We start from the raw sequence: 23586 nt of genomic DNA on the forward strand, positions 1-23586 counted from the left end.
GATAATAAATGTGTGCAATTTTCTGTGTTGAATGTTTCTTTCAATGTTATGGTTAGCAGTTCTTTTTAATGAAATAAGTAAAACATTCAAGCTCCGTTTTTTATTTATGGGCAAATATCCCCTATTATAGTGTATATAAGTCTCTAATGAGTGACACATATCATTAGCTGAGGTTGTGTTGATTTCTGGGATGTGTAAAACTTGATTTTACTGCAAAGAAATGACAATTTATTAGGCAAAACACAAAAATATACAAAAACAGAAATGTCCTATGTGGGTCTCAGAGGGTTAAAGAGCCTGTTGCTGTTTATTTATAGCTTTGAATTCTTTCAAACCAATATTATCTTCTTAAACTTGTATGGTAGTCAGGAGGATCACTTTCTAATGTTTATTGATACATTTAGAGGGAGGGGATCTAAAGTAATGCTTTAAAATTCAGATTAGATTAATTTCTACCATTTTCTTAAATTCATGGTAGTTTCAGTAATCCCCTGGTAATTGAGGACACAAGTTATCTAAATGACTAATGTCGTCTTCATGGCTTTCAGAAAGGACAGGAGACCGACAGGATATGATGATGATGATGATGATGATGATGATGATGATGATGATGATGATGATGATGTTAAATGTGTTGCTTTAGGAACTTCCATTGCAAATACATGGAATTCAATAAACATAGAAGAGCATATCATGCAGTTTGTCGGTGCCTTTTCCTCCGTGTTGTCCTGGTTTGCTGTGCTGCCTCCTAGTCGCCACCATGGTTTGCTGTGCTGCCTCCTAGTCGCCACCATGGTTTGATGTGCTGCCTGGGGATGCTCAAATCTCTCAGAGAAAGGAGTACGAATGTACGGCTTCCCCACTGACACAGAGCGGAGGAAAAAATGGCTGGCTCAAGTCAGCAGGAGCAATTTCACGACCAACAGCAACAAAATATGTGATTTATATACAAACACTGCATTTGCACTTTTTCACAAAACGAAAACCACACCATTGGGAAAGCTTAATGTTTTGTTTAATACAAAAAAACAGGAAAAGGCTTGAAAAACACAGAGTTGAGACTCAGGGTGCAGGGTGAGGGTCTCAGTGCAGGTATTCAGGCTCCATTGAACCCCCCTCTGGTTCTTGTGCTGAGAGAGGGAGCAACAGACAGGAGAAAGGGTTATACACACCTATATAGCACACCTATTGCCTTGGGGAGATAACGTGTTTACTTATATAAAACAGTAGTATTAAACGTACCTTGTGTTTTCACTCTCACTTAAGTCCCTCTCCCTTTGCCATCAATCCAGAATCAGCTGGGCTGCAACATTATACAGACAGGTAATAATCAACAGAATCACAAGGACACAATATGGCTCTGCTAAAAACACTCACTCTTACACGCACCAAAGTTATATTTATCTAATATTTAACTCCCTCCACCCCCGCATACAATCCCGTTTAGAAGCCCCTCTTCTCTAATTCAACATGTTGGACGAAATGACATGGAGAGAACGGAATTTACAATTAAAAGGCTGTTCAACGTGTGTTGCTAACTTGCTTCGGTATGCTAGCTTAATCTGTTATCTGTAAACGTTCCCTAAATCTACTAATTTAGGGATAATCCACTGACATCCTTTAATACACATGTTCATTTGAATCAGATGTACTGATAATATCCGCAATATACATCTTTAAACTTCTTCTTACCTTTAAAAGTCCGTCACGGACGGTCTATTATGCTGCAACTCCACAGCTCTGCCAGACTTGGCGCTAACTTCCGGGGAACGATTGACAGGATCCACGATCCGCCATTGCTGTAAAAAAGTGGTCCATTGGAGTGAACGGAGATGTCGTAACTCTTCTATTAAATGGCTCTGGGTCAGACCAGAGCCATATAATAGTAATAATAATATAATATAATATAATATTATATGGCTCTGGGTCAGACAGTCATGGATGTATATTCAGATATGAGTCAAATAACAGAGTCAGTAAAATAATACAAATGACATGGCCATGTATCTGTTAAAATAATTAGTACCGTTAACTATTGGATTGCCAGAAATCTAATCTGGAATACATTTTAATTAGGCCTATTTCAAATTCAGACATTGCAACTTAAAATAAAGTAAAGGGTTTAACCACAAACATTTGAGATCTGGAAGTATTATTTTATATATTAGGAAATTCAGTTGAACAAATTACTCTCCCAAAACCTACTGGCATCACTACAGGTGGGCTACAATATAACATGTTTTTAGTTGAAAGTGCAGACATAAATTACTTTATTTGTAATGTTTTATCTCACTTTTAAAGACATACGACCACACTATAAAGTCATAAACAGTCTACAGTCATAGCCCTTTATATATACAGCCCATATCATAGCCATATAGTGTCTATGAATAGCCCATCAATTCCACCACAGAAAGAATACCAAGAGTATTTAGTGACATCTGGTGGCTAACCTGTGGCCAACACTCACATGAGAAAGTAATTCTACCACTTTAATATCATTACCATCTTCCAAATGATTCTACAAACAATTAACCCTCCTGAGGGAAAATATAACAGACGTCCCTTTTACCCAGGTAAACACAGTTCCTAGTATTACACGTAGCCTACATGAAACACACAATGACACACCATGTACATTGTTCTGAAAAAACTAAACTTAATATGATAATTAACTCAGACAATTATTTTAAATAGAAGCTGTCTCTCTAAATTAACAGAGGACAGTTAATTATTGTGTCAACTATAGCCACCTCACCACTGACAGCACCCAATACCTGTTGATAATATTAACCTGTACTATAAAGAAAGCCAATTGTGAATTTTACTTAGTTGAACTAAAAAATAAAGTAATTTAATAATTAATGTACAAACGTAATGTTATATTGTACATAAAAAGGCTATGCTACCCAGAGGCGACTTTGAAACCAGCTAATTTATCTAATGTTAATGTACTCTATGTTTTTATTATTATACAATTATAAATACAAATATGTATTATGTATGCTCTTAATATAGTACAGTTAATTTTTGACTTGTACATTATTTAGTACAAGGATAAGGAGGATAAAAAGAAAAAAATACACCCCTGATTGGGAGTCGGAGCACACGTCATCAGTGCGCGACACAGCGTGTCACAGGACTGTGAAGGACGCCGACTAGAAGCTTGTGATGAAATAAAGGTTGGTTTATTATTAGTCTCAAACTGTATTATATTGCAAGTTGACATGGGATAAGGGCCACATTTCGGTGTGGTTTGATACAACAGAAATTAAAAGGAAGGTGTATTTATGGAGCTAGGTTAACATCAGGCTAAGCTAGCGATTGCTAATGTTTATTTGGTAAGGTTACTGCAAAGTAACTGACAGTTTATCCACAATTGAGCCATTTAAAATATAGAAGGTAATACTATTTTGGCGACCAGTAACCGTTTGAATCATCATGGTTTAGTTCAGCATTAATGGGTTAAAAACAGGAGTACTTTGAAGCTAATGTTGCACGCCAGTTAGTGGGACAAACCGATGAACTGAAGCGACAAACTACCAGCTGATAAACCTGCCCTCTGCTCCACAGATCTGTCAGGAGGACGCTGTTATGATGGCGCTGTCGTGTCTAACCCGAGCCCTGCGGTCCATGACTCTCTCCCAGCCTGCCCTGCTTTCCTCGCAGGTAAACATCCCCTGCCTGTTCTTCATACCAGAGATCTGATCCCCCATCACAACCACCAGACAATTAATATCGCTTTCTACTGTTTACAGGGAGTTGCACAGACAAAGCTGGCACCTCATGTGACTGGTGTAGTCCTAAACCAGTGCAGAGGCTTCCTCACCACAGCCTCTCTGAAGCAGAACAAGACACAATGGAAGCTGAGGGAGAAGTATACAATCAAACCTATTGGCATGAAGAAGACCGGAGGCAGAGATTACACAGGTAGAGACTGCGGAGGACAAGGTTAAAGTTGGGAGCACATGTGCAGTTCTGTAATTGCCCTATATTGTGTTTTCACTGATAGATTACAAGTTGTAAACGGAGATAAAAACTGTATTTTAGTGTCTAGTCAAGGTCTAAATGGGATAAGCGCAGGAGGTAAAAAAGAAACTGCCTTTTTCCTGTTTTTACAAATGGAAGGAAGTCTTATAATTTGGTACAGAGTTTAAATCCATTTTCAAACTTTATGTGCAAGTCTAGTCCAGGTTTGATTAGACTAAGTAACGTTTTTGTAAATGTGTAATAGGTTATCTACAGAGGTAAACATGTAATTGTCCTTAAGGATAAGAAAATATTCCCATTTCCTGAAAAGGGTTAAAATGAACAAAACGAGCTATTTGCAAATGTCACTCTGGGTCTCAAGACATTTTGATTGACAGTATTTTAATTATTGAACGTTTTCGCAAATGTACAACCCAAATGTCCAGTCTAGTAAACAAGTAAGAAATTAGCAGAATAACTGATAATGAATAGTTGTGAAAAAGGGTGTAGTTGCAGGCAGTGCCGCCCCTCCATATACGCAAAACACGTGCAGTGCGTAGGGCCTCTACTATTTAGCACATTTAAAAAAATCTTGCGTAGGGCCCCAATTTGGCCAAGGGCAGCACTGTTTGGCCCGTTTGAAATGAGCACAAGTTTAACTGTTTTACTTTGAGAAGCCAGATAGTAACATCCTCCTCCTGTTTAACCTGGGGTACAGGGCTGACATTATTCAGTGATATATTTGCTTTGACAACAGCTGTAGGGCCTGTTCTGACTCGAGCCAGGTATGAAGAGTTGTTCACCTTTTTCTTTCCGCGTTACAGGAAAGGTACGAACACATGGCATTGGTGGAGGCCACAAACAGAAGTACCGGATGATAGACTTCCAGCGGCTGCGCTATGAACCAACCAAAGTGGACCAGCCCTTTGACGAGAAAGTGGTTGAAGTGCGGTACGACCCATGCAGGTGAGATCAGCTCTCACCTCACAGGAATTTTGATTCTAAAGACAGAGTTGTAGCCTCATGATCTGTTCCTCAGGTCTGCTAACATCGCCATGGTAGCTGGAGGCAGCCGCATGAGATGGATCATCGCCACAGAGAACATGCAGCCTGGAGACGTCATTAAAACGTCTGCAGTTATCGGACGCATGGCAGGTAAAAAGATCGTCTAACCTTGCCTCAAGATCTGTATTTCACACAACATTGTACTAAATATTTTTACTTTGCAGTCTCTGCCAATGAGGGCGATGCGTACCCGCTGGGGGCTCTTCCTGTGGGGTCGCTGGTGAACAACCTGGAGATACAACCAGGGAAAGGATCCGAGTACATTCGTGCAGCAGGTAGTTACTCTTTAGGCTCTTGCTTATGATTCTGAACAGTTAAACACTTTTTTCAATTCATTTGTCTTCAAAATGTCATAAGGTTGTGAAGTATTCATCAATTCAGTTAAGGCCAAGTACTCTTCAGTCATGGACAATCAAACTCAATTTAACACAACACATATCAATAGTGTGTCTTCTTTATCTCCATAAAAGATAATTACAAAGAATGACCCATACAGCTTCAACTTTATAGTAAATAAAAGCTGAACAATATTAATTTATTGGCTTTAATTTGAGAAATCCCTTTTCTAAATACACACCCTACAGACCTAATATAAAATGTGGAGTTGTAAGAGTTTTTGCGGTTTATTGATTAATTTAATGCAATCCGAGTGCCTCGGTCGTTTGTAACAAGGTTATAGTTGCTGTAAAATGTGGTGACTCATGATATCTAATCTGGATGTATTTTTGATTTTCAGGCACAAGTGGCGTTTTGCTCCGTAAAGTGAATGGAACTGCGATCATTCAGCTCCCTTCGAAGCGGCAGGTCCAGGTGAAGTATCCATATTTAAAATAGTCCCCTGTTGTTTTCAAACTATGATCTGCTCTGAATTTTTTTCATCTGGACACACACAGGTGTTGGAGACCTGCATGGTCACAGTGGGACGCGTCTCAAACATCGACCACAACAAACGGATCATTGGTAAAGCCGGGCGCAACCGCTGGCTCGGCATCCGTCCCTCGAGTGGTTTGTGGCAGAGGAAGGGGGGCTGGGCGGGACGCAAGATCAAACCCCTGCCTCCCATGAAGGTCTACGTCAACCTGCCCTCCATCTCTGCGAGCTAACACACTGGACATTTGCTGGATTTGAGATGGTTGTCTCTTGTTATATTAAATCAGGTTGTTTGTTGGAAGAGAAAGTATGAATAAAGACAAGCTCTTTGTACAGAAGATTACAAATTTTAATAAACACAACTGCTTGTGGGAGCATGGAAAGAAACAAAACAATATAAAAATCCAAAACATATTTACATCTATAGTAAAACATGCAGAGTAATCCATATCTTTTTTTAGTGGTAAATTAAAAAATACTGTCATGTCATTTAAAATAGGGTTTGTGCAAAGACAATGGGTGGCATTTCAAGTAACAGGAGCAATGAGATGGCATTTAAACAAACACTGATGTTAATTTGTTGCCTGCTCATTGATCCAGTCTATTAAAATCACCCCCATGCTACCTCTAGAATTGGGGCAAAAAGAAGCGAAAACTTGAGGTCAAATACATTGAAATACACTCGTCGTTATGCCTGTTTAATATTTCAAAGACTAACATGACACATTTCCTCTAACACTTCAGTCTGATGTTTCATACTGTAAGGGCCAGTTGGTGTCCCGACTCAAAGAAGATTAGTGAAGCCTTCAGAAAGCAGGAGACAGGGAAACTTGACTGTTTAGTCCCAGGCAGACGCGCATGGTGGTAGCTGCTGAATAAGCGTTTCAACATCAAGTGGCAAAGTAACAGACGGCCAGAAAGGGTTATCAAGACCTCGTAGGACGCTTAAACCCATAACAAACACAACATCCCTATGAAAAAGGTTCATTTTGAAAACTAAAACGGCCTTCTCTTGACTAAAGGTAGTGGTTTTACAATTCAAATATAACACTTCACCTCAAAAACAAAGTGTGTCCCAATTTGAGCTAAAACATCTAGAAAACCACATGAAAGTGCATTAGAAAGTGAGGGAAATGTATGAGAGTAGTAATAGTGTTTGTATTGTACAAGTCAACTTCATAGTTATGAGTTCTGGAAATATATATTTGGCATTTATGTCAAGAGATAAAGGTAAGCTATTTGTGCTTTTCAATTTAGTGGATAGTAGGGGGAATTCACAATAATACATCTTGTATATATGTATATACATTACTAAGAAAAGCCAGCCAATCAAAGTCTTCACTTTATAAAAAAAAGCAACAACTACCTCATACAGAAGGCCCTTTGTCCAAAGGTTTCCTATTGCAAAAGTTTCACGTAACACTATTTAGGGAGTACCATCGAAACACATAGCACACCAACACAGACACACAGGCAGTGACTCGGACGTCTGGCAAGGCTCCATACACCTTTCATCAGATTTAAAGTAATTCAATACTTGTATTGCGCTCGACCCTGCTGTCAAAGCAAGTCACACTCCTCAGTCATTTTATCCATACCTGTCCAACCTATCAGTATGTTTGAGACGCTATAATAAAAGGACACAGCGGTAATTGCTTAGTTAGGATGTGCACAGGCTTTGCAAATGCTTAATGGGGCTAAATGTGGAGTACTAACTGGTTTATTATCTCAGTAATCTAAATACTGATCTCCACAGGGACCATGAATACATTTAATGTACTATTTTAGTTTCATACTGTGAAGTTTGGACTAACCAAGGCTCTGGTGGCCACACTGTAAAACAAACTCCACTTTGGCACATCACTGCACGTCTGGAGAGATTTGCTAAGTATCCGCAGGTCTGTGAGACGTCCACTCAGGTAAGCCAAAACATCAAGTTGAACACAAAGGGGGAACGGAAAAACAATCCGACAGTTCATACAGTCACAACTAAATTTGGCATTCAGCTGTTGATAGTTGAAATATGTACTGCTGCGTCATATGACCCTGCTTCTAAGTGGGTGTGACAGTCTGGATGTTAGTGTTTGCTTACACATTCTTACAAATGCTCTATAGCTACATTCATTATAGCTACCTTAAAAAAATTCCTTGTTTTAGGTACACAGTGTGCCCTAAGAGCAACGAGGCAAAAACAGATCTTTGTTCCTTTCTATAAAAGCAGTGAGAAAGTAAAGGGACGAGTAAGAAAATGGAGTTTCGAAGAGAAGGATTCCATCTAGATTCACAGCAATATTCCAACTTTCAACAACAAACACGGCCTCAAACGATCTCACGCACGCCACTGCACGTCACCGCCACACTCCTCCATTGCGTATAGAGTAACAATAAATGTAGGATTTCACAGAAATAATAAAATGTTAACAAAAACAAAGTGCAAACACAGCTGCCATTATCGAAATGTGGCAAATTGTCATAAAACCTCAAAATACCTCCGAGGCGGTAGCACAAATCTTACAAAATAGTACTTGTTCTTTTCGCAGTGTGTAAAAAACAACAACAACACCCAAACAACGTCAACATCAAAAACATCCAATTGACAACATGAAGGTTGTGTATTAAACACGTGGTTGTGAGACAGTAAGATTTCCACAGGAAAACTATTACTGCCGGCCCGTCGGCCTTTCCTCTGATTCTCTGCATCCTCTCAGGGAGACAAGTGCAGCGGAGAGTCTGGTGGAGTGGGGGGGCGGCCGGGGTCACACAGGCTTAGTGTACCCGAAGATCCCCACCGGGAAGTGCTTTACGTGGCTCGGCCACTGGGCAGCGAGCTGGAAAAACTTCACGTCGTTCCACTCCACTCCATCGATAGTGACTGAGGACGAGGAAGCAAGGATTAATGCACGAAGAAGATAACACGTTCAGTATTTCAGGATGGACGCTCTGGAATTTGTATGTCAACGAGCAGATGAGTCTGTACGGGTTATAAGAATTTCTTCTGTTGAGGTTTTCAAGTGGTCTGATTTTATGACGTCACAAAAACATTTTTAAATCCTCAATTTGAATACACTGATTAATTTAGTTCTATTCTTCTTAATTAAAATACCTAATCAGAGCCATTAACATAGATACATTTATGACATGTTGAAAGAGCACAGAATGAAACGCAGATACATATTGTTTGTAACAACTCAAGTCATTTACTATAATAGCGTTAGAGCAGAGAATACAGAATATTTAAATATACAAGATATGTTTTGTAAATTATAAAAATATACCTTTTATTTAATGAAATGTCACCAATTCTTGGACACAACCCTCCACAGCCACCTCGAATGTAATCTACAAAAAGCCTAACACTAATAATATAAGTGTATCCTAATCTTTATCGGCAACTGTGCAGAAATACCAGGCTTAAACAAATGAAATAAACTTTAAACTATTTGATACAGCTCTAAACACTGTTTACGCAAGTAAATATTATTGAAGGTCCCCCCTTCTCCAGCAGAGGGCGCTGCAGCCTCAGCTGTGTGAACAGAGCAGTCTTACCTCTCAGCATGGTGTGCTGGTGTTTGGCTGTGCAGATCAGTCTGCTGATGCCGTCTATCACCTGGCTCTTAGAGTCCAGATCCTTCTCCTTGGGCTTCTTGCTGAGAAATATCACTGGAGAAAAAGAAATGAAGCCATAAAAACACATTTTCTTTAGCTTATTGTGTTATTTGTGTACTGTTTTACGAATAGAAAGTGTGTTTGCAGGTCTCAGGGAGTACTAATGCACATGTTTTTTCTCTTTATTTGTATGACTTTAATCTTGTTGATTCCAATTTATGTCTAGGAACATTACCAGCTCCCCTGGCTCCGTAACCCTTACCGATGTTTTCATTAACGTTGATTTATAAGCGTGTTTTCCAAGGCATACCTTTCTTGTTCTTCTCCTTGGTAACTACAGTCATGGCCATGCTGGGTGGGGGGGTGAGTTCCCCCCCACAGGGCAGGCGGCTGACTTGCAGAGAGCGGAAGTTACTCTTCAGCGTGTTCTTCAGTCCAACATCCCTCTTCTCCCCCTCCTTCTTCTTCTCTGGGCCCTGCCACGTCCAGTAGTCCACCTGTAGCCCCATCACCTCACTGCCAAAGCACGGAGAGCTGCAGCAGGGACAGGCGTGTCAGAGACACTACCACTGAGAAACAATAATGTGTGTGTGTGTGTGTGTGTGTGTGTGTGTGTGTGTGTGTTTCATACCCAGCTCCAGAGAGTGCGGTGGACACAGAGGGAGACTGAGGGGGGGTGCCGCCGATTTCCTTCCCATACGGACCAGCCGATGGGGGCGTTGGGGAGCCCAGGATGCTTGTGTTGACCCCCATGGCATCATCTGAATCCACTGCACATTGGGGGGGGGGGGGGGGGGGAAGTGTCTTACATAAAGCTTTAAAGTAACACTTTAAAAGTCACCTATTATGAATGAAACATCCACTTGTTCATGTCTTGCATACATAAACATGTGTCCCCTCTGTGTTAAGAGATCTGAAAGTTTCAGGGCAAAAGATTCTCACTTTTGGTCCTGATCCATTTATATAAAAATCCTGTCTGAAAATGAGCTGATCAGATTTTGGCCCTTTAGTGATGTCACAATGTTTCTTTGGGTTGTGTAACCATAAGCCAATCAGGGTAATCCCGCCCACCTTATCACCTGACTCTCCACCTAGAGCACCATTAGGCGCGTTCACACCGCAGTACTTTTGCCACTTTAGTTCCGATATAGTTCCGAAATGTTGCGTTCACACCAAAAAGAGCCCGAACTAAAATTAGTTCATGAGAACCTTTTCACCCCCTTTTCTGTCCCTGCTAGAGAAGCCAGTCCCCAACTCCGAGGACTTTGGGCGGCAGTATACGCCGTGAAGTGGTTTGCGGCCTGCCAGTAAACCCAAAGCAGAAGAAGAAGAAGAAGAAGAAGAAGAAGTGACGTCAGCGGCTTCATTTGCCTAATCCACCCCCAGGGACTTATTCTAAGTTCTCATGAACCTTTGTGGGAAAAGTACTGCGGTGTGAATGCGCCTATTGTGTTCTTTTTAACCAAATATCTTGCAGAGGGGCGTGGGGAGTGGCCAGGAGCAGCTCATTAGCATTTAAAGCTACAGAACCAGAATCAGCACTTTTGCATGATCTGTTTGGTATTTCGAGCCAAACACTTCAGAGACTTTTTTATATATATCTGAGACCTATATTATATGGTTGACAATAGTATAATAAGGGACATTGAACACTTTTTATTGAATACCACAATATATAGGCCAAATGTCCTGACAAAATAAACCCTAACCTGACAAAATACTACCACACCTTTAAAAAGAAAAACTTCCTTACCTGAAGTTGAGAGGCTCTGCTCCACAATCCCAACTTTCACAACCTGCAAAAAAAACAACCTTCGGTGTGAAACTAATTAATGTGAAAAGTCTGCTTTATTAAATATTTCATCATAATTCAAGCCTGAAAGAAATATTTGATATAAACCTATCATTTCTTTCATCAAGACATAATTATTCTACTTGACAGTCATCGGAGGGTCTTCCTTTGTTGCCTCGTGTAGAAAAAGTCATTTGACAGAACCGTTCATTATCGAGCGACGGTGGCATGGAACCCATTAGCGCATTTTGATTATATTCTTTTATGCGGGGTAACATTCAGTGCCTTCTTGGTTTTTATCTTATTCTGTTATAGAAGATGTGATTTCTTAGAAAGATATCCATTCGACATTTATTTGAAATTTAGTGGATAAGTTGCCAAGTTAATTTATTTCCCAATTATCTAAGAGCTGAAATGATTGTACAGAGCTATCGTTGGTATTACACAGGTGATGAGTATTGTAGTACTATATTTTCCGTTTTAAGTATTGCTAAAAATATCAATGATGCTTCCATGAAGAGAAAGTACTTTTACAATAGAGTAATACGGATCTAAATAACACAAAACATTATTCTGGCACCTCAGAATAGGAACATAAAAAGATCTTACCCCAATAAATGGCACAAACTTCTGACAGGAGTCCTCATCAGGGCTGTAAACAGGAAGAGGGGTAAGAGGCTGTGAGTATGACCTTAGGTAGATTTGTTGCAACACTTCAGAGGTCACATGAACACGCAATGGTCCTGGAGGGAGGATGGCTGTTGCATGACCTGCATCATGTCTCATCACAGAAGAAATGGCACATTGGGTGGAATGGGGTCATCTTGGGGGTCATGTTACAATGAGATGAATGGGGGGGAACGCTCCTTACAACCAAAAGAAGATGAGGTCATACTTATCAGCCGGGACTAGGAGTTAATTCTATACATGGGACCTTAAGTGATAGTTTGGGTCCAGCCGGGGTAACCTTGGTAACACTACTCTGAAGTGTTGAGTTTCTAGTTTAATACATGCCTTAAAAAAGATAGGAAAACATTACGGAAGTCCTCATCAAAGTTACAAGGTATATTTCAACCCCAAAATGATCCAGTTTATCAATGACCTTTTACTTTGAATTAAAGATACAAATATAATCATAAATTCAAACCATAATAAGTCTAATTTATCCAGTATGCTCACTACTTCCTGAACACATGCATTTTCACTTTCAACAAGCATGTTCACATCGATGAGTGAGGAATTGATAAATAAATGACCCATTTGGGGATGAAGTAAAAAAAGTATTCCTTTAACGCACACGCAGGCAACAACAATTCAAAAATGCACCCAATGATTCAGCAGGGAAGAGCTGAGAACGTGTTTTTTGTCCTCTAACATGCGGCAACAACGCATTTCCTAAAACTAGTTTCACGAGCCCGCAGAATAGATTCCACCCACAGCAAACAACGGAAGCGCGAGGAACGCTGCTGGCTCCCGCTCCAGTGCATCTAAAGGAACGCAGCCCCCAGCAATCTGACCACCTTGGCCGGTGCTCTGTTATGCCATGTTTGTTTACATTATTTTGTAGATTGTGTAAGAATTGGGTAGCATCACAACCTGTACCATTGTTCACATAATTAACCGTTTATATGGGGTCAAACAATATATAAAACTTCACTTTGTGAATGGAGATTTTCTTCACTTAGATTATTATTTTATATAAAGAAATATGTGGGTTTAATTAGTTTTGATGCGGTTAAGAATTAAACGGAATATCACATTAACATGGCAAATGACATTACTTTAGTTAAATGAATCATCCCAAAATATTCCATATAATATAATCCACTGATAAGGGTAAACCAATACACCTCCGGAGATTCTGGAAGCCCACTTTTAAGTCAATATAAGATCTTTAACAAACAATCTGCTGGGTTCATTCAAAATGGCTTCTTCATTGTTGTTGGATGTATGACACAGAAAAAGTGCATTCCAATATGTTGGGGTTGTTATTAAAGGTTGTTAGGCAAATCTTCACAGCAACAACACACAGAGGACAGTAAGAGTCAAGCGCCACACCAAACCAAAGACAGAGGTCAGGACGGAGTGCAGAGAAGTGAGTATCGAGCGTGAAGAGGGGAAATGTTAAAGACACAGCAAGGGGCTCAAGCCAAATGGAGGGAGAGAAAATAAGGAGGTTCAAAAAACAAAAACAAGAGAGAAATTAGATACCTGATGTAAAAATCAAAATACAAACTTCTTTTCCTTGAATGCAAATCAAAAGGGGGAGAGGGGGGAGAAGGAATGCGACAGTGTTAAAACTGCGTGTTGTGTTGAGTACCTTATGACCAATAGGAAGCCGTTCTTAGAGAGAGGGCAAGGGTTGGTCAAACGTCAGAAAGAAAAGCAACAAACGCAGACAGAAATGCAACAAGTGTCTGCTGAGTGCGTCTGTGCTTGAGAGATGTTGGAGAAGGCGCCGCCTGTGCAGCTCTGTCACATGCACTAACCAGCCATGAACCTATTATTAAGCAGTGGTTCTGGGAAAGGAATCCTTTAATCATGGATAACCAAAGATAATTATCATCCAATACCGCAGCAACTCGTGGTGTTTAATTTGTACAGCATGTCTGTGTAAAATTGAAGGGGGCCATAATTAAGTTGTTACTGTAAATGCAAAAAATTAAGATGATCGAAATCCTTTATACCACCAGCAATTATTATATTTTGTATATTTTAGCCAGTTGTTTATAATATCTTTGAGGGTTTTAATTATTTAATGGAGTGATCTTCAACATTGTTCATTAATGATTGTGTTGATGATCTCCGAATTTATTTAGAAAACTAAACACTATTCAAGTAGTATGTAAAATAAAAAAATCTTCCCCACATTATAAAAACATAATGGTTCAAATTAAACCAAATTTGACCCCAGAGATGTAGAGCAGGGGTCGGCAACCTTTACCATCAAAAGAGTAAATCAGATGGAACCGCAAAACATACTTGATGGCACAGCTTATTATATATAGTTATACTATATCTGCAAAAACTATAGTTCATGGCATTTATAAAATTAAACAACAAAATAAACTGTTGACATGTTTTGGTATTTTTAACTGTTAAGAAAAGGAAATCACAAAACTCTTATCAAGAGGCTAAAAACATACATTGGCATGTGCAGGCCCTTGTTTAATTAATTAAACAACTTTTACATGCCTATTTGAGTCCTCGAAATATTTGATGAACATTTATAAAATAAGAACTAGACAAATTTGAAATAGTTTTAGCTGTTGCCTAGTGGCTTAAAAACAGTAAAGGATAGGCCAGTTTGTATTTAAAATCTGTTTTTGTGTCCCTAATATTACACTTTAAAAAAAATATATTATTCCAGGGTCACATTATTACCTCAAACACAAGAAGTGTTTCCTTTGAAAGATTGCAAAAAAGTGTATGAAATAAAATAACGTATTTCTAGCAGAGAAATCTGCAGATGGGCGGAGGATCCGCACGTGGCTGTAGAGCAGCGGGTTGCCTGCCCCTGCTCTACAGTGACATCATCACACAGCACAGCACGGTGTGTGTTTAGTGTATGTGCTTGTTTGCATGCATTTGCATTTAAACATCTTCCTCATGCAGCTTTTCTGATTATAGTAGCTACATTTGTTCTAGGCCTCACTTTGAATGAGAATAAAGACATTCGGGGCATTTATATCAGTACTCTAGATTAGAAATCATGCTTTAAAAGAGCACAAATGTATGCATGCATACACAGACAAACATTACATGAGTTTATACAATCATAAAACAAACATTACCTCTTCTGTTTATAGGTGAGCATCGCCTCTGAGATGGGGAACTGGTGAGACACGTTGGCGCCGACCAGATACTGAACGACTCGTCCTGCTACATCGATGTTATCTGCAGGAAAGGGGGGGGGAGGCAGATTGTTAACAACCTCTGCTGTCTCTTGTCTGACTAACAAGCTGCAAGACAATTGATGCACATGCTAATTCTCACATACAGCAGTTGCTAGAAGAGTGCGCATTAATTATTTTCATTCCACTGAAGGAGGAGGGGGAGTGTAAAATGCCATTAAAAACGTGGGTGAAGTCAGCCATAAGACACACAAGATGAATTGTGTGTCTAACAGAAAGCCTCTGGGCCACATGTATGTCTGCCAAAGTGATCTGTGGAAACGCCGGCGGATTTTTAAGCGTTTACTTATTTTGACCTCTCTGCAGTTCATTCTACTTCGTCTGATGGAACGTACTCAGAGCCATCCACGAAGGACCCAGTACTTTAACATACTTTTTATTTTCTTGGAACAACTTTTAAGATGATACAACATTACAGTATGTGTAGAACTGCCACTATTGCACCTACTGTGTGCAAATAGGTGAGGATGATCGAGGCTTATCCAGAAGGTCTGGGCAAGAAGAGTGAACATTGAGTACAAATAATTAGAATACAAGCTGAGAGGAGTATCAACTGGTTATGAAACAGCCTCAGTTTAAAACGGATGCCTCTGTATGACCTAAATAAGCAAATCAGCAGCGACTAGATTAAAAGTTAGACAGTTAAAAGGAAGCAGAAGGGCATTTTTCTTTAGAGGCTTTTTTTTTAAAGGCTTTTTGACACTATACTTTGTGGTTATGTGAAAGAGAAAAGAAAAAGTATAGGGACTGTGACTGGATTGGGTATAAAAAAACAGCCCAAAATCTTAAGACTGCAACTTTGAGAGTCTTTGGGGTGAGTATCTGAGTCAGAGTTCTGACAGCCTGCTTGGCTCCTTTAGCAGACAGTTTACAGGGAGGAGGAGCCGTGCCATAATCGAGGACCATTTGCTACACTGCAGCAAGCTGTAGCTGTCTCTTGCAATTGGAGGAAAACCTCTTCTTCCCATCCATCAGCCCCTGACCCATCCTCTGACCCCATTTCATTCCCTTTCAAGTTGGCTGAACATTAGACACGCAGCCTTTCTTTGTAGCCCCATCAGAGCCGTGCATCCTACCTGAGGCGGGCCGCTCTGTCCTGCAGAACAGCTCCCTCCACGCAGTGTCCATAAAGATGCTGTTGAACCGGCTGTCAAAGGAGGCCACATACTTTGCCAGGGGATGAGAACCTGTGCAGAGAAAAAGCAATGAATGAGTACACATAGGGTATTTTCATGCGTCTCTTTCAAAGTCCTTCTAGTGCGGCAGCTTTTAGCGATTCTAGATGAAAATAATGCTTTTTTTGCCAAGTTTGTTTATCCTTATCTCAATTTGTTTTAATGTATCATAACAAAGGCCGTGAAGCCCATTTGTGGAAAAAGCCGGGCAGTGTTGTGTTTTTTATCATCCTCCTTGCTCTACGGCCATTAGAAGACCAACTCAGTCATACCATTTAAAGCCAGGCATCTTCCGCTGGTTTCTCATGGGGAAAAAACAATGTCAAACAAACACAAAGTAGCACTTATTAGATATTATTACATGGCTTAGTTGAATGCTCGATTCTGATTGGTTAATTTGGACATTTCAGAGGTTGTTAATACTCGATAACACATCGCTGCTAAGAAAAATAATGACCATTGCTGAGAAGCATCAATGAGAGAAGAGAATAGGTTAAAAGACAGAGTGGGACATTAGAGAAATCAGCAGAAGAATGCAGACAGGAAGTCAACAATAAGAGGAACACGGTTTGGGCTGCTCTGGTTTTGTTTAAGGACTTTTGGCGAAAAAGAAACTAAACAGACAAGCACAGTTACAGTAAACCCCGACCAGTGCTTCCGTCATTTTAAGTTATGTTGTTGCAGTTCAAGCCATTGGTACGCTGTGGAAAGGACAATTTTTTTGTCAGCAGAAGCAATACGATAATGTTTACTTCAATACAATATATATTTATTAATATTAGGAGTCAAGTAATTTGTTTATTTAGTATGTGGCCTTGTAATAAGCGGGATAATGTGCAACGAGGCGGTCATTATTGAAAAAAGAACACCCTTCAGCAATCTTTCAAACAAAGGTGGTGAGAGTGCCAGAAGAAGACGCTTTGTGGACACAGGGCCTTAGCTGGTGTTTGCACTAATCCTGGACGACTTACCTATGGGGATGACCAGGAAGCGTATGTAACTGAGCCAGTCGGGTGTCTTGTTGGCCAGCTGCTCCACGAAGAACCTCAGGATGGTGCTGAGGTAACTCTGGTCGCCGGCCACCGCCACCTTCATCGTCGGGGGTGTCTGTGCATTGCAGTTACAGCTGCGAGGGTTGACATAAGGAAAGGAGGGGTGAGCAATTAAGACAGAGATTTGTGTCGGGGGGGGAGCGTGAGAGAATTCACGGCTGTCTGAAGATTTATACCTCAAAAGAGGGTTTTTTTTGTTCCCTGGTTCAAAACCGGTTAACACCTTAGTATCAAAAGCCAGATTATGTCATGTTATAATTTGTAATACCAGACACTTGCAAGAATCTGCAAGTCTTTCTGGAGTTAGACCAAATATTGCAAGAGCTTGTAGATCTGGATCGTACAATCCTACGACTCAGTTTAGCTATGAAGACCAAAAAGAGTGTAAACAATATCTAAGAAATGACTTTGTAGCTGAATGCTTCGGAGTTTGAGATTTCTGAGTAAAATGTCGAAAGATCATACTGTCCAATAGCACAACAGGACCTAACTATGTGTGGGTTGCAATTGTCCTTTTTCTCAGAGATGAAATTCCAGGAGAAACCCAGGAGCCGGCTATATCTGTGACAGCACCGAGCAGTTAACATCAGAGACCTTCCACATGACATGACCCCAGCTGGACTAAACAGGTCGACTGAGGAGCAGGTGTGTAAAGAGTGGAAGTGTAGTGTATTAAAGAGAAACAGGTTTAACAGAATCAGCAGAGCAAACGGAGACAGCCTCAGGTTCCCTCTGACACGACATCCTGAGCAGCTGGCAGCCGAGCAGAAGGATCCCAGGAAGAGAGTTCATGGGAAAGAGACGCATCGTGATAGAATGGGTTCACACTAGAGGAATTCAGCAGCGTAAGCGATAAGGCTAAGTCGAACTCGGCTTATAACGTTGAAATTAAAATAAACATTTGAATACAGCCTTAATTAGATTTATATAACCACTGGCATGCTGCAGGTTACATCCATGTCTGCCCAACACCGCATCGCTTTATCACTTTATCCTATTTAACATGCTATGGCTAAATGTATTTGTGAGGTCACAGTGACTTCAACGAAAATGCTTATTCAGCGAAAGTGGAGGTTTGGGACAGATTTGAAGAAATTCCCTCATGGTCTGAGACGTGTTTGCAGGAATGGCACGGCCCGACCAACGGACAACTCGAATACCTCAATAAAATTAGATAATATTCTGTTTCTGCAAGGGTGATGACATGGATTCTAAGCTACCTCAAAAAACCTCACTAGAAGCTTTAAAGGTAGAAAAACAGACATTCTTTAAGCGATAGCATCCTGGAATTCTCTGGCAGCAGGCCAATATAAACACACACTTGGATAACAGGCTGCAGGATCACACTTTCTGGTGGCTATGGTCTTTCAACTAATGTGTGTGTGTGTGTGTGTGTGTGTGTGTGTGTGTGTGTGTGTGTGGTGTGTGTGTGTGGTGTGTGTGTGTGTGTGTGTGTGTGTGTGTGTGTGTGTGTGTGTGTGTGTGTGTGTGTGTGTGTGTGTGTGTGTGTGTGTGTGTGTGTGTGTGTGTGTGTGTGTGTGTGTGTGTGTGTGGTGTGTGTGTGTGTGTGTGTGTGTGTGTGTGTGTGTGTGTGAGACTCACAATCTCTGGATGCGAGTGACGATGGTGTTGAAGGCAGCCTGAACATCAGCAGCAGAGCAGGTGGACACGATGGGCTGGCCCTGCTCGTGGAGCAGCTCGGACACATACTGCACAGAAACACAGGAGGGACACCATGAGATCATGGACACACAGGATGCTCGGTCCATCGGGTGGGAAAGACAGCAAAGGAAAACATTTGGGATGCAACTCAGGACTGTTTTCACTTTTGATTAGTATGTCTATTATTATTCTAGATTAATCATTTGGTTTATAAATTGTCTATAAATAGTGAAAGAATGTGCATCCCAGGTTCTCAAAGTTGAAGGTGATGTCTTTGAATGTTTTGTTTTGCCAGTCCTTTACCCAAAGATATTCCCTTTAATATAATATAAAACTCTAAAAATAATTGAAAGGCTGAAAACAATATTATTTTGCAATGAAAACAATTATTCGGAGGGAACGTCTTATTTTACTCATTTTCAGGTTCATATTTGTATTTTGTGGCTCTACTGTGACATGTGTACATGCTTTACATGTCTGAAATCAGAGCCCAGTCTGCTCTGATTGGTTAGCTGGCCGGCTCTATTATGATTGCTCAATCACTTAGAGATGTCCCGCCTCTTAGACTTATCATGTTCAATGTGTTGAAGTGCTAACCAATAGAAGCACAAGTGTGACATAGCGATGTCAATATGTTACACATAAAAAACATGCTACTGGGGTTCAACTAAATGTTTGTATTACTGCCTTTTTGCAATAATGTCAAGAAATGCTACTGGCATGCCCCATCATGCCTGATCCTGCCCAACTCTTTCTACTGTAATGTGTTAATGTTTAAAGTCCCACTGACCTGCCCTTGCCACTCCATGGTGTTGATGAGGATGATGCTCTCTGGCAGGCGTTCGTCAGAGATGAGGATCTGGTTCAGCTGGTCATACACAGACTTCCTGGGAACCTTTGACACAAAAGAGAGGCAGAGGTTATATTTTCACATGCATAGAGGACACATATGCGGCTTGGTGTCACCTCTTCGGAGGTGTTTTACCTGTGCGATGAGTCGTGAGTCTGGGGAGCACTCGCTCTCCATGCTGCTGGTCCTGTCGCTCTGGGCCTGGAGTTCTGTCGGTCTTTCATGGAGGTACTGCGAGGACGCCTCTGCAGCCTGTTCTCCACTTTACTGAGGACGAGAGGAGACACGAGGTGTTCAAAGTACACGACAGAAAGAGCAGGGAACCTAAATGTACTGGGCTGAGAACATGACAAAACCTTTAGGAAAAAAGATCCCTTTCCAAAATACAAGAAAATAAATCTAAAGTAACCTATTCCCGCTCGCATAGTCTCTTTATTCATGCTGCATTGCTGAAATTCCATACGATCCTTAGTTCCACAAGTGAAGGTTGGCTAGCATGCTGACGGATTCTGTGTTTTCAGCTGAGCTGGACCAAAGATTATTCTGTTAGCACAGATCGCTGATTTGCCCTCATTATGTTCTATGAAGTTAGCTGGAAGTGATGTAATGTTGCCCCATTTAAAAAATATCCTTTTAAATGGAATATTACTTTGACAGCAACCGGGCATATGGTAACGTAGCAGGCAATTTGGATTGTGTGCTCTGATTCATTTGGCAAGCAGTTAACACACAGTCAAAATAATGAAAACTCAACTCCTGGTACTTGCTCCAATGTTTTTTTGGAAGAGGGGAATAACGGGAGTAAAGAGATGCATTCTCTCTCTAGATAAGTGCTGTAGATGTAATGTGTGCCTATGTGTGAGGTTTGTGTTTATTTTGACAACTGATAAATATTTTCGTGTTAAATTTGATCATTGAATTTGGTGGAATGAGTGTTTTACCATGCCGTTACCATTCTAAAGCGGTTAACTCCCCTGCTTCCATAGGGGAAACACTGGGACATAACATTCTGTTGTGCACATGTTTCCAGATGTGGGGATCAGCACTGTACCTGGGAGACATGTGGTTTTGGACTCCGTCTTGCAGAGCTTGCCAACAGTGCTGGTCACCCGCTCAGTGTTGACATCCCAGCTGCTCACCTCCCCCGGCCCTGGCCCGCTGTCCTCAGTCTCTGGCTCCTGCACCAAAAAAAAGAGGTGGGGGGGGGGGGGGCAAAGATTAGCCAAAAGGGCTGGAAGAGGACAATGCTGATGTTTATCGTTCAACACAGGCACTGTCATGTCCCATCTACTTCTACATCAATGTTTCTCTGGGGTTCTGGTTTGTTCTGTATTCTTGATGTGCTTTTGTGCGTGGTGCAGCATTTCAAAAGTAAAGAGTTGAAAGAGTTGAGGCTAGTAAATAATAGAGCATGGCTGTTGAAGTAGAAGATAATGATGCGAGACCACCATGATGGAAGAGATACAAAAAGTCAGGGTCTCTTAGCTAAGGAAACGCGGTTCCTGCGGTTTTATTTTACCCGTTTGAATTGGGTTAGTGGAGCGGTGCGACCAGCGCTCAGAGGGGAAGCAGAACAAGGTTAGACCGACCCGACGGCACACAGACAACAACAAACACCCCCTCGTTCGACCGCCATCAGTCAGGATTTTTCCAGCATGGGGCCGCCTTGGTCTCCTCGACTGATCCATAATGGATGACGGTGCTGTTTGGTTTGCTTGCCCTTGCTAACCCCCTCCCTCATTGCTTTTTCCTGGAAAACAACCAAGGCCCATGGGAGGATAAGGGCACTCAAGTGGAGAAGGGCAGGGGGAAACAAATCTGAGAAAAGAGATGCTCAAAGGAGATTTTGCCAAAGACAAACAAACAGAAAGTAAAACTGCTGTTGTTCCAAACACATACCGCGACGGTTGCTTCGGTGTTGCTGTCATCTTGATACCGGGCCCCTTGCACTTTACATCTGTCCACGGTCAGAAAGTCACCAGTCTGTAGGGTAAACACACATAAGCACACACACATTAGACCATTTGAACCTTCTCTGGCAAATATAAATGACAAACATGTCACTGCTCACCGCTCCACCGAGCTTACTGAAAGTGGCAGATCTGACAAGTACAAATACCTCTAAAAGCTTCTCTATGTTCCACTGTAGCCTCCAACTCACATAGAAACCCCAAAAGAAAATGGACACACTTGAAGGGTTGAAATGTAACCTAGTATATTCACTCAATAACTGTACTACAGCACACATTTGAGTATACCCATTTTTTTATTTGTCTTTTTACTTCACAAGATTATTTTCCTTAAACCTCTTTATACGCATCCAGGGAAAATGTATCTTCAATTTTTGTTAATTGAAATTAGATTTTTCTTAAATAAACTGAGGTAAATTGTTTCTTTATGTGTTGAGAAAATAGACAGTAGACATTGATGATACAGTAATATAATACAACAATTCTATGTAAAACACTGAAAGGGGATTTTCACCTAATAAATACTTAATCTATTTGTTTTTTAAAGTACATATGTCTGATAAAACCTGCATTCTTTTCAGTGAAAGACTTTTATTCGTGTTGGAATAATTGTTACCGTGTGAAAGATCTGAATACTTGCTTTACCCTCGTGTGCTTGTCTGAAACTATTTAAGTGCATCTTATAACATTCATTTATTTCAATTAGATCAAACACTTAACTGCTTCGCCTGCATTCATGAAGTTCGACTGGAGACATTTATTGAGCAAGATGGAGGGCTTGTAGCAGTGTGAAATGCTCGGGGCTGTTTATTGCAAGCTGAAATGGATTCCCAGATATTTATAAACAGCGCTCCCTCTCTAAGTATCACACTCAACATGTCTCCCCCCCTCTCGGTCCTTGTTGCTTCCAGTGTGCCATAAATCTCTGAGCAGTAGTTCAGGGATGCTCCATCCAATCTTCTCTGAGCATATGTGTGTCTGTGATGGTGGTGGAGAGGTCATTCAGTGTCAGTCCCTATAAATACTAGAGGGCTCTAGGGGTGAACAGGGCAAGAACTGCAGCCCCCCCCCCCCCCCCTTCCATTCCATCCCCATCTGCAGGGGTGGGAGCTGCATGCTCAGAATATCTTTCCTGTAGTATCATGGTCCATGGGAATCCCTGAACCACAATAAGCAGAGAGGACTGCCAGATATTTAAACACTGCCCAGAGGCAATTCCTTTACCTAACCCTGTTTACAAGAACTTCTCCAGATACCACAGAGGAAGACCTTCATGGGTAAACAGTGTGGTGGAGAGGCATCTGGGCGGCCTGGTAATCAACTTACAGGACAGGACAGCTCTCTCTGCTGGCTCTTTTTGGCTGTGTATGCTTCCAATTTCGGTCTGAGAGCTGGAGTGAGGACATCCCTTCAAAGAACGGCCTGAAAACAGAAACAAAGACAATTTGATTAATTTGTTTAACTGGGCAGTCCTAACTGAATGGCCAATTGCAACTTCAGACATGTTTGTAAATACTTCCTCGATTTTGTATTCCAAAAAACACACTCAAACTGTGTAAAGATTGCGCCATAAAAGATTGAATGCCTAGAAAAATAAGACAATTTCTGAAAAGATGGCTTAAGAGGTAGGGCTGCGCGATATGGAGAAAACAAAATATTCC

At 40.9% G+C, this 23586-nt stretch overlaps 2 protein-coding genes and 1 long non-coding RNA gene across 3 annotated transcripts in view; 1 reads left to right on the top strand and 2 right to left on the bottom strand.

Annotated features, from left to right (window-relative positions):
* Window positions 1-998: 998 nt before the first annotated feature.
* LOC139435244 (uncharacterized) lies at window positions 999-1831 on the bottom strand. The gene is made up of 3 exons (XR_011644533.1): window positions 1693-1831; window positions 1243-1303; window positions 999-1130 (listed from the first exon to the last, which is right to left on the bottom strand). It is a non-coding gene; the product is annotated as an uncharacterized lncRNA (long non-coding RNA).
* Window positions 1832-3099: 1268 nt separating this feature from the next.
* mrpl2 (mitochondrial ribosomal protein L2) lies at window positions 3100-6242 on the top strand. The gene is made up of 8 exons (XM_034101475.2): window positions 3100-3182; window positions 3574-3669; window positions 3759-3930; window positions 4794-4935; window positions 5009-5124; window positions 5199-5309; window positions 5771-5844; window positions 5928-6242. The coding sequence occupies exons 2-8, from the start codon at window positions 3595-3597 to the stop codon at window positions 6135-6137; spliced, it is 900 nt and encodes a 299-aa protein (XP_033957366.1). The 5' UTR covers window positions 3100-3182; window positions 3574-3594; the 3' UTR covers window positions 6138-6242.
* Window positions 6243-6335: 93 nt separating this feature from the next.
* LOC117460199 (phosphofurin acidic cluster sorting protein 2) overlaps window positions 6336-23586 on the bottom strand; it is a 90360-nt gene continuing 73109 nt past the window's right edge. The window contains 19 exon segments of the mRNA XM_071205597.1: window positions 6336-8776; window positions 9451-9564; window positions 9821-10044; window positions 10142-10280; window positions 11264-11306; window positions 11912-11954; window positions 15097-15199; window positions 16293-16403; window positions 17363-17517; window positions 19046-19152; window positions 19896-20000; window positions 20091-20158; window positions 20161-20222; window positions 21007-21028; window positions 21031-21133; window positions 21855-21938; window positions 23252-23281; window positions 23283-23324; window positions 23326-23347. Coding sequence (XP_071061698.1) covers window positions 8661-8776; window positions 9451-9564; window positions 9821-10044; window positions 10142-10280; window positions 11264-11306; window positions 11912-11954; window positions 15097-15199; window positions 16293-16403; window positions 17363-17517; window positions 19046-19152; window positions 19896-20000; window positions 20091-20158; window positions 20161-20222; window positions 21007-21028; window positions 21031-21133; window positions 21855-21938; window positions 23252-23281; window positions 23283-23324; window positions 23326-23347 — 1693 coding nt within the window. The 3' untranslated portion in view covers window positions 6336-8660.

This window comes from Pseudochaenichthys georgianus, chromosome 15, assembly GCF_902827115.2.
Source record: "Pseudochaenichthys georgianus chromosome 15, fPseGeo1.2, whole genome shotgun sequence".
NCBI lineage: Eukaryota > Metazoa > Chordata > Actinopteri > Perciformes > Channichthyidae > Pseudochaenichthys > Pseudochaenichthys georgianus.

What these genes read in the sequence shown, in the direction of transcription:
- mrpl2 (XM_034101475.2), top strand. Translation starts at nt 3,595, where the DNA reads ATGATGGCGCTGTCGTGTCTAACCCGAGCCCTGCGGTCCATGACTCTC. An exon ending in CGGAGGCAGAGATTACACAG is followed by an intron (nt 3,931 to 4,793) that starts GTAGAGACTGCG and finishes TCCGCGTTACAG; the next exon opens with GAAAGGTACGAACACATGGC. An exon ending in GTGCGGTACGACCCATGCAG is followed by an intron (nt 4,936 to 5,008) that starts GTGAGATCAGCT and finishes TCTGTTCCTCAG; the next exon opens with GTCTGCTAACATCGCCATGG.